Source organism: Phanerochaete carnosa (genome assembly GCF_000300595.1).
Source record: "Phanerochaete carnosa HHB-10118-sp unplaced genomic scaffold PHACAscaffold_9, whole genome shotgun sequence".
Taxonomy (NCBI): domain Eukaryota; kingdom Fungi; phylum Basidiomycota; class Agaricomycetes; order Polyporales; family Phanerochaetaceae; genus Phanerochaete; species Phanerochaete carnosa.
In genome coordinates this window covers 501,809-511,071 of record NW_006767636.1, presented here as the reverse complement: position 1 = coordinate 511,071, position 9,263 = coordinate 501,809, and the positions used below count along the sequence as shown (strand labels likewise).

General features: G+C 58.8%; 5 protein-coding genes across 5 annotated transcripts in view; 3 read left to right on the top strand and 2 right to left on the bottom strand.

Annotated features, from left to right (window-relative positions):
* Positions 1–1,237, top strand: part of PHACADRAFT_261892 (uncharacterized protein) — a 4,959-nt gene extending 3,722 nt beyond the window's left edge. The window contains exons 3-4 of the mRNA XM_007399386.1: positions 107–954; positions 1,011–1,237. Of these exons, the coding sequence (XP_007399448.1) occupies positions 107–119 (13 nt within the window). The 3' untranslated portion in view covers positions 120–954; positions 1,011–1,237. The remainder of the gene's footprint in view (positions 1–106; positions 955–1,010) is intronic.
* Positions 1,238–1,403: 166 nt separating this feature from the next.
* PHACADRAFT_261891 (uncharacterized protein) lies at positions 1,404–3,628 on the bottom strand. Its single transcript, XM_007399385.1, has 2 exons — positions 1,576–3,628; positions 1,404–1,525 (listed from the first exon to the last, which is right to left on the bottom strand). The coding sequence occupies exon 1, from the start codon at positions 3,600–3,602 to the stop codon at positions 1,587–1,589; it is 2,016 nt and encodes a 671-aa protein (XP_007399447.1). The 5' UTR covers positions 3,603–3,628; the 3' UTR covers positions 1,404–1,525; positions 1,576–1,586.
* Positions 3,629–5,273: 1,645 nt separating this feature from the next.
* PHACADRAFT_261889 (uncharacterized protein) lies at positions 5,274–5,520 on the bottom strand. The gene has a single exon (XM_007399384.1). It carries the CDS (start codon positions 5,453–5,455, stop codon positions 5,285–5,287), a length of 171 nt encoding a protein of 56 aa, XP_007399446.1. The 5' UTR covers positions 5,456–5,520; the 3' UTR covers positions 5,274–5,284.
* Positions 5,521–5,677: 157 nt separating this feature from the next.
* PHACADRAFT_261888 (uncharacterized protein) lies at positions 5,678–7,866 on the top strand. Its single transcript, XM_007399383.1, has 6 exons — positions 5,678–5,791; positions 5,868–6,138; positions 6,431–6,533; positions 6,742–6,839; positions 6,897–6,955; positions 7,019–7,866. Exons 1-6 carry the CDS (start codon positions 5,738–5,740, stop codon positions 7,664–7,666), a joined length of 1,233 nt encoding a protein of 410 aa, XP_007399445.1. The 5' UTR covers positions 5,678–5,737; the 3' UTR covers positions 7,667–7,866.
* Positions 7,867–8,600: 734 nt separating this feature from the next.
* The window catches only part of PHACADRAFT_187070 (uncharacterized protein), a gene marked incomplete at its 5' end in the record, with an annotated part of 3,009 nt that continues 2,346 nt past the window's right edge, over positions 8,601–9,263 (top strand). Inside the window, 5 exons of the mRNA XM_007399382.1 lie at positions 8,601–8,628; positions 8,681–8,706; positions 8,765–8,807; positions 8,860–9,035; positions 9,092–9,226. Coding sequence (XP_007399444.1) covers positions 8,601–8,628; positions 8,681–8,706; positions 8,765–8,807; positions 8,860–9,035; positions 9,092–9,226 — 408 coding nt within the window. The remainder of the gene's footprint in view (positions 8,629–8,680; positions 8,707–8,764; positions 8,808–8,859; positions 9,036–9,091; positions 9,227–9,263) is intronic.

Sequence of the window (9,263 nt, the reverse complement as noted above, 5' to 3'; positions counted from 1 at the left end):
CTCGGCAGGCCATTCTGCGTAGCCGCGGAGATGTTCAACGACGAAAGGAGCTGGCTCAACCGAGTCTGGACGATGCAGGAGACTACCTCCAACTGGCTCCTCGGAGGGCTGGTGCCTGAGGAGTTCATGGTTCGGAAGGAGGACTTGGACTTGCCGACACAGTTCCACGACGGGGTTTGCAGTCTGCTGCAGGTGCTGGCGCGGGACCCACCAGACTTGTTTGCCTTAGCCAAAGTCTTACGAAGCCGGCGCGGTACTCACCATATCGACCAAGTCAGCGCGTTGGGACTCCTCTTGAAGTGTCCCGCTCTACCGATCTACGACACGAAGCAGCGCTGCGAAGACGGTTGGGGCCAGCTCGTGCAGCAGATGTCGCACAAACACCGGACTGACCTCCTTGTCAACTGCCCTGTGGTCGGCAACGCTCCGGGAACTAAATGGTGCCCTTCGTGGTCTCAACTCATGCTGGGGAAGACGATACCCTCGGAGACCACTGTCATCAACTATTCCGAAGGCGAGCTGCTCAACTGTAGCCCGATATCTCACGATCCCTCGGTCAACCTTGGAGTTGTTTACTGGAACTACGCATACGTCATCGAGAGCTGCGAGTTTTCCATCGAAGACGGTCGCATACACATGCATGTTCTCCTTGGTCCAGCCTCTCAGTCGCAATTTGCCACCGACAGCTACAAGACGCAGCCTTTCCTTGTCGAGTTCTCCGGAGCGAACCCGCTTTTCGATCCCAGCCTTTACTACGCCGCAGTCGGAATGGCGGATCTGGAGTACTGGGTACTGGGAAAGATCTCGGGTCACGATCAAAACATGGAGTATGTCCAGTTCGAGAAGATCTCTACCTTCCGGATCCCGGATGCCAGGGAGAGGGAACGACTTTGGCACCTGAACCCCGGCTACTCCGATACTCCTATACACTATCTCTGATCAGGAGCGAGTACGGTGAGCACTCAATCATTACCGTTCTGCAGACGTTCCCAAACTGATGGCGGTTGTAGAATAAGCAGGAATGCTCCTCTCTGCGCGCTCTTGAAGGATGGCGCGCAACTGGTCCGATATTTTGATATGCAGAAAGCTTTGTTGAAGATTACGAGTCCGCTTGTACGACTGGTGATCGTTGTTCCGGCTGTATTGTAGCTAACAGTAATGCGACAGGCAAATGTATAGTACTGTGGACTTTTCGGCGGTGTCTATCACTACCCAGAATGATATATGACTCGAAATCTTTCAGGCGTGCTTGTGTGGACCGTCCTTGATGCTGTCGGTTACAACGAGCGATCTTCAGAAACTGGCGGGAAGACACGATGCTAGCGGGGAATACCCACGTAATCGAGACCTAAGATCGCATGGCGACAGCGCGTACGCCGGGAAATGGCTGTTAATCGCATTATGGATTACAGACTTACTTCTGCATGTCTCCATGTCGGACACGGGCGCACGCGACATAAACACTACTAGCGTACAATAAGCCTGGTTTTACGTAAATATACATCGAATTATCATCTGTTATGGGCTACCTCAGGTCATTACTTTCAGGATGCGCGATAAAGGGAACACGCTCACCAATAGCGTACTTAAACATAAGATATCTTGGTGTCGGAGTACCCAGGGTTCAGATGCCACAGTCGCTCCCTCTCCCTGGGGTCTTGAATCCGGAAGACAGCGACCTTCTCGAACGTCATCTCCGAGTCCCCCCGCTCCAGGATCTTGCCCAGCACCCAGTACTCAAGGTCAGCAACCCCGACGGCGCTGTACCCTTCGAACGAGTCGTACCGATGCCCGAGAGGCTCGACGCGGAAGTTCTCGGAAGGCCTGCCCTTCGCGCCAAGACGGCCAATGGGGACATGCATGGCCACCTGGCCCTCGGACATGTTGACGAGGAAGCACTGTGGGATGACGTACGCATAATTCGAGTATGCGGGCCCACGGCTCGATGAGATCTGGGGGATGCACTGGAGGAGGTCGCGCTGCGAATAGCTGACTGGAAGTGTGCGTGGGGGACAGAACTCCTTGAGCTGACGCCACGACGGCCTCCACTTTCGTTGCTCCCCTTGGCCGGCGTCAGGATACATGACGAGAAGGTCGGTAAGATGTTTCGGGTGGAGCTGCTGAAGGAGCAGGTCCCAAGCGTCCTCGACGGACTGGTCCTCGTCATAGATCGGGATGGCTGGGCACTTCAAGAGATAGCCGAGCGCACCGATGAAGTCGATATCGTGGGTCCCCTTGCGGCTCAGCAGGTATGTGACCAGTGCGAGGATGTCTGGGATCTCGGAGGAAAGAGAGCTGAGCAGCCCGCACATGCGCGTGTGGAACTTCGACAGGACATCGGAGATGGTCTGATCGCGATCGTCGAATGGTTGTAACGTCAGCCCACCGAGGAGCCAGTTGGGGGTCGTCTCCTGCATCGTCCAGACCCTATTGAGCCAGGCACGTGGCTCCTCCAAGGTCGTGTTGCACACGGAGAATGGCCTGCCTAGACCGCTGAAATACGTGATGACGACCTGCGACGGCTTGCACCTATACACATGGCCAATCGTCGGGACGTCGAGCTTCCATTCCTCTTCCCGTAGCTGCTCAAGCCTGGTCTCCTGTGCACTCAAGGGACTCTCGGACTCTCCGTCACCGCGGATCTTCTGACGCAAGCACAAAACATCGAGCCAGACGTATTCGGCGCCCAAGTTGAGCAGCTCGACGCGCACCTGCTCGAGGTCAACGTCGTCGGGGATAGGAACAGGCCAATCGCTACAGTTGATGCGTGTCTTGACGAGCAGTCTCTGCTTGAGCTCCACCCAGGCGTGAGATACCGCCCAGAGGTTCCGCGGGACGTCGGTCGAGAGCAGGACCCAGAAGGGGAGGACTCGGTTGCTGTAGAGGTCCCAAACTCGGCGCGGCGGGATACGGGGGTTAACGATGAGCCCGCGTTTCCGGTCGATAGCTTTTTGCCTGATCTCCTCATCTTGGCGCTTCCCACTCTCCAGACGACTCTTCAGATTACCCACGTCGCAGAACCATCCTCGGCGCAGCTCGCCGTACGCCCTGCCGAAGTCCATGGAACCGTCTTTGACGTAGCCACGGAGAAGGGCGGAGATGTCCTCTTCGAGCTCGTAGCAAGTGCCGAGGACCCTGTTGAGTTCGCCCAGGAGCCCGGCTACGCCAAGTGAGGCACATGGCGTGTCTGCGAGCTCGTTCGTGATGGCGCCGGTGCCACGGAACTTGCGTTGGAGTGGAGGGTCCGGGGCCTTGGAGCCAGGGGGAGAGATGGAGAAAAGGAATCCTTTGGGAAACTGCTTGAATGACTCGACTGGTGTGGAAGTGCTCTGGCCGTCCATGAAGTTTACGAGTTTCCAAACCCCCTCCAGAGACTGGGCGCCGTAAGAGGACCTGCCCTGTTCCACAGCAGATGACCCGCCGTCGCCGGATGTAGTGCTCCTGGGGGCGTTCTGCGCATGTTGAGAACAGTGGCAGTTAAGACCGAAGATAACTTGCAGGCCGCGAGGAATGGCACGAATATTGTACCCAACATTCCGCGACTGGGCCGAAGGATCTTGGAGATACCGCCATAGCCCAAGAGACGGCATCTGATTGGCCATGAACGAGAGAGGAGAGTATGAATCGTAACCTTTTGGGGGAGGATGGCTGGGAAGAAGAGAAGGAAGACTGGGCATGGTAACTTGACGAGGAGCCACCGACGAAAGAGCTTTGGTTGGCGAAGCGAGACTGGTGGAAGCCGGAGGAAGCCGCGTGATTTGAAGAAAATGACGGCCGCCGTTCGTTACGCAGGCCGAACTGAGAAGGGTTGATATTGTGTCCTTCGACGAAGGCAGTAGATGATTGGCCGGGGAACAAAGAGAATGGTGAGATGGTGAACGATCCCGTGGGCGATCTCGCCGGCGCATTAAATGGAGAGGTATGTTCACCCGCGCGGTCATCGACATAAGTCTCGGTGCGCAAACCGGGTGAGGGGAGTGAGTCGTTATGGGAAGCAGGTGGACCTGCAGAAGAGGCAGACTCGTCCTCGGGCTCTTCGAACATGGGAGCAAGATGTTTTCCGAAGAGAAAGTCTTCTGCAGGATCTTCGGGCTGTGACGGAGGAGCGGCCTGTTCTGCAGGCAGATTGAAGGAAGGGGGAGGGAAAGCGACCCCCTCGCGTGCTTCAAGTGGAGAATTAGCTCTGTCCACGGGCACCTGGCGCACCGTAACGATGGGGGTAGCAGATGATCTGAACGGAGAGGTGGCTCGTTCCGGAGGTAGCCCGAAGCCAGACATGGCTCGTGTCCGACGCGCGTCGCGAATTTGCCTCGTAGCGGCCTCGACATCGAACTCCATAGTCGGGAACGCCGCGCCATACTGCGGATGCCGCTGGCTCGAACGATTTCTACTAGTCGACGGGGATGGAGGGCCGGAAGGGTGCATATAACTCGCGTACATGGCGCAAAATGTGCTGATGATTGCAGAGCTGACGATTGCAGAGCTGTTAATATTTTGAGCTCCTGAGAGCAATCGGTTGACGACCCACCTTGGGGGCCTAACAGGAGCCTAAGGGGAAGTAGATCGAAGGGCGGCCGAGGGAGTGAGCTGCATCGATGGTGTTAATATCAGCCCACCACGCACGCTGCGCGATATCTACTGAGGAAACAGATCGAAGGGTCGGCTTGTTGCGGAGATTCGTCTCGGAGCTTGAGAACGGAAATGAAGGCAGGAAGTCCGCGTCAGCTTGTGCCGACTCTGTGGTGAGAATAGTGTGTCAGACATCGAACACGCCGCCGGCTCGTGGACTGACGTTTTGCTGGCAGGTCCTCATTGCAGAGATACGTTCTAACAGCCAAGAGACAGTGCTTCCCTTCGTAGATATCCCGTGGTTTTGTTATACCCTGATATGCCTCGTCAGCATCGAGAGAGCTGTAGAGGGCACGGACAGTGTGGTAAATCCTTACAGCGACATCGGTAATCGTTCTCGGAAAGCGCATATATGCATCGCGCTATTCAGATTCCGTCGCCGATCCCACCTTGCAGGAAGATGAGCTCTTGCACCCATGACCAGAACCCTTTGCAAACACGCACAACACACGTGTGTCGTGCGATACCAGGAAGTCGCAATCATGCATCCGGAACTTCATTTGGCACGCATTTACGATAAGATGTAGGGGTCCCTGGGCGGACGGGTCAAATGAACGAGAAAGGGACGCGGTATGGTTGCGACCGGAATATCCTGCGCGTTAACTAAAGGCACATGATATGTCGGTCTGAAGATGCTTAATGCGGCTAGAGGCACTCACCAGGTATCTTGTGGCACCAAATGAGCATGGCCCGTAGTCAAGGACCCTGGGCCTTGGCGGGGTTCGGGGACCAAGAACTCTTGGAGGAACAGAAGACCTGCGAAGTATTTGTACGCTGCCAGCAACCATAAAGCACTAATGACAACATACTCGGCAGATGTCACCATCAGCCATGAAGTTCACAAACCTGACACTAGTGTTTGCTGGCCGAATCAGAGGCCCGCGGAGGTGCAGACTAGTGCGGATGGTGGAAAGGGATAGCGAACTTGATCTAAGCGCCAAGAGACGGCAGAGTGCATTAGATAAGATAAGACTTTCGGCAACGACCGAAAGCACTTTGATCTCGATTATCGTGCTCTATCCTCACTCGCACCAGTCTCTCCTGCAGACTCTCTCAATCTCCGCTGCCAGCCTCGCCCAGGACAAAACTCGCAGGCAGGAAGCCCAAAATGTGGTCAACCGCGCGCGAAATCGCCGACGGCGACCTCGTGATCGTCTGGCTCGTGCGTGTCCACGTCCTGTCTCTCGCCTGCTGCTCCGTACGAACCCCCACGCTGACCCACGCGCGCGCGCGCGCAGACGAGGGACCTCGTGCAGCCGCTCGTCGTGTGCGCGGGCAAGGAGCTGAACAGCCGCTTCGGCGTGTACCGGCACGCGGACCTCGTCGGGGTGCCGTACGGCTCCAAGGTCGGCTCGCGCAACGGCAAGGGCTTCGTGCACGTCCTGCGGCCCACGCCCGAGCTCTGGACGCTCGCGCTCCCGCACCGCACCCAGATCCTGTACCTCGCCGACATCGCGTTCGTGACGTCGTGGCTCGACATTCGGCCGGGGAGCAGGGTCATCGAAGCAGGTGAGCAGCAGCCGTGCCTCGCGTTTGCGCCCCCGTCTTTCTTGTGGCCGCCCCTCCGCCAGGGCCGAGGACTTGTGGCGTCGAAGACGATATCGCGATACAGTCTTGGACTGACGCAGGCCTGTGGTTGTCCCATTGACTTTCCATTGCCGACGGGGCCGGTCCGTGTCGGACTACCATCAGGACACGCGTCTGACATGCCTCCTTCATTTCTGCAGTCTGACCACTTGATTCTCCAAGTGCATGTGCTTGCTTACTCTGGGCTTGGACAAGGTCGCTTACGTGTTTACAGGCACCGGCAGCGGGTCGTTTTCTCACTCTACTGCACGGACGATTGGTCCGACAGGGCACCTATGGTCGTACGAATTCCATGAGGCACGGGCAAACAAGGCAAGGTGTGTCGAGGTGCTTTCCTATTCTGCCCCCGACGGAGAGGCGAATTGAGTCAAATGGCTTATGCCAGCTATCTGGTCATCTTTACGCAAATATCAAGTAAAGCGCAAGCGAAAACCGGCGATATCTCGCGGGCGTCTAACGCTCTTTCTCTTTCCTCTCGAATATGGGAAACGTAGTGACTATAGCTCACCCGCTCATCCGATGTAGAGAAGAGTTTACACGACATGGCATGGACAAGGTCGTGACCCTGACCCACCGTAACGTATGCAAGGACGGTTTTACGGTAGAAGATATGGTAGATGCAGGTTAGTCCTTCTGCAACACCAATCCCAGCTCGGCCTTTGTGACCGATCACGGGCTAGTATTCCTTGACCTTCCCGCCCCATGGGAAGCCATCCAACACGCAAAAAAGGCACTGCGAGTAAGTCGTACCACGCGCGGCCCGATCGCCCTCACACTCCCCCACTGACGCGCCCCGTTGCAGAAAGAGCGGACGACGCGGATCTGCTGCTTCAGCCCGTGCATGGAGCAGGTCCTGCGGACGGTGAGCGCGCTCAACGAGGCAGGCTTCACGGAGATCACGATGTACGAGACGCTCCTGCGGCCGCAGCAGGTCGACGCGCCGCCCGCGCCGCCGTCCGTCGCGGACGTCGCGGCGCAGCTCAAGAGGGCCGAGGCGCGCCGCGAGGAGAAGCGCCTCGGCCAGATCGCGCACGCGCACCGGCAGCGTGCCGCCAAGCGCAAGCACGAGGACGTGGAGGCTGCTGCCGCCGGCGATGGTGATGGCGATGGTGATGAGACGGGCGGGAAGCGCGCGAGGACGGAGGAGGGGGAGGACAGCGCCGCGACGGACACGCCCGCGCCTGCCGCGGTGCTGGTGGTGGGGAGCGAGGAGGCGACGGAGGCGGTGGAGGAGAGGAAGATCAGTGTGTCGAAGGCGTTCCCTGAGGTCCGTGGCCACACGAGCTACCTGACGTTTGCGGTGCTGCTGCCGCCCGCAGCGTACGCAGGGGTGCAAGAAGCGAAGGAGGCAGAGGGTGTGCCGACGGAAGCGGAGGGTCTGCAAGCTTCGGGGGTCGCAACGCCAGAGATAGCGGAGGCGACCACACCGCAGGCTGCACCTTGTGCATAGATAGGCGGCCTGTACCCGAACACGGAGTGCGAGAGCCGTGTACGTCTGGCACCGTGCTTGGTCTCTGTGAATCCTTTTGCCATGCAACCTGGACATGCTGTTGCTGTTTGTCAATCGCCCGATGCGCGCGGGTGGGGACGTGGCGGACTGCAAAAGTTTCGAGTCGTAGCGCCAACGCCAAGCCAGATACCTGCGTCCGTGTCTGCTGTGGGAGACCTCGGCTGCGCACGGCGGCAGGAGCGGCACACCGAACTGCAGAGGCCTAAAATTGGTGTGGGGCAGAGCACATGGGTTGGACTCGAGGCAGAGCTTGAGTTGGCCGTTGGCTCGCGGTTGCCAACCTGGGGTAAATGGGCGACCACCATTGCACGGTGCAGCGAGTACCGGTGCGCGCGATAAACTAGGTCATAGACGAGACGAGTCACGACACGGACTCGCCGTGTGCGATTTGCGGCGTTTGTCGCCCAAGATCTCGGTTCGGGAGGCGACGTCGACATCGATGAGATCCGGCTGTGGCTTGGATCTCGAGCATAACACTCGGATTTGATCGCGTGGATCGCCCGCTGCCCCAGCCCTGGGTGTCGGATGCCCCCCCAGTCGTCCTGGTGCCGTTCATGTTGCGTGCTGCGAGAGCTGCTGCGAGGCGGCGCGGCGGCCCTCCAGTGCGCCCAGCGCGACGACGCTCCTGGCGGTGGGCGCATGCGCGTCGCCTCGGTCTAGCGACGGCGGTGTTCGCAGCGACCCTTGGAGAGCAACTGGACTGCCTGCCAAGCTCGCGACAGCCGACGGCGTCCACCAGGAACACGCTCTACACGTCTTCAGCAGATAAGGAAGCCTTCCAAACGGGCAATTCCCGTCCTCTCTTCGGCGCGCTCTCCCACGTCTCGTTCTTAAAGGCCAGGCTGTTGTTGCCCTCCGCCCCCGGCTCTGCACCATGGACCACAGCCCAAGCGTGTCTTTCAGTACGTCTCCGCTTGCCCCCCTCGTCTGCGACCGTGCTCACCAACAACCCAGTCGGCATCGTCGACTTTACCGAGGATGTAAGAGCCCGAGTCCTTCTCCATCCGAACGGCCTGCTGAAGACTCTGGAAACACTAGGCAAAGTGGCTGTACTGCTCAGCATCCGTCCACGACTTGCTAGGTGCGCCCACCTGCCGCTCCGCGCTGCCAAACCTTTTGAGATGCCGTTCCAGGTTTTGAGCCCCGCGAGCTCATAGGGAGGCCCTCGCTCGAGCTCGTGCACCCCGACGAGTTTGCCCAGGTGCGCGGCATCCACTACTCCACCATCACCCAAGACCAAGCCGCGGTCCTCGCATACCTCCGCATGCGGCACAAGGACCCATGCAAAGGCTACGTCTTGTGTGCCATCGTGAGTTCCCGCCGGTCTTCTCGATCCGCCTCGCCTGATGCCCGTCCCCGGCCCAGTCCCGCACCGTCTGCCAGAACGTCCTCGTCGGCAGCGTGTCCTACGCGACGCCGGGGCCCAAGGCGATGCACAACGCATCGACCGCCCAGGAGGTCACCATCATCACGCCCACCGCAAAAGACTTTGAGTTTCGCGTGCGTACACCCCCCCCCCCCCCCCCCCCCCCCCCCC

Excerpts from the sequence above, each read along its gene's own strand:
- PHACADRAFT_261889 (XM_007399384.1), bottom strand. The coding sequence starts at position 5,455 with ATGGTGACATCTGCCGAGTATGTTGTCATTAGTGCTTTATGGTTGCTG.
- PHACADRAFT_261891 (XM_007399385.1), bottom strand. The coding sequence starts at position 3,602 with ATGGCCAATCAGATGCCGTCTCTTGGGCTATGGCGGTATCTCCAAGAT.
- PHACADRAFT_261888 (XM_007399383.1), top strand. The coding sequence starts at position 5,738 with ATGTGGTCAACCGCGCGCGAAATCGCCGACGGCGACCTCGTGATCGTC. Across the intron at positions 6,840-6,896 it reads AGAAGATATGGTAGATGCAG|TATTCCTTGACCTTCCCGCC; the intron begins GTTAGTCCTTCT and ends ATCACGGGCTAG. Across the intron at positions 6,956-7,018 it reads ACGCAAAAAAGGCACTGCGA|AAAGAGCGGACGACGCGGAT; the intron begins GTAAGTCGTACC and ends GCCCCGTTGCAG.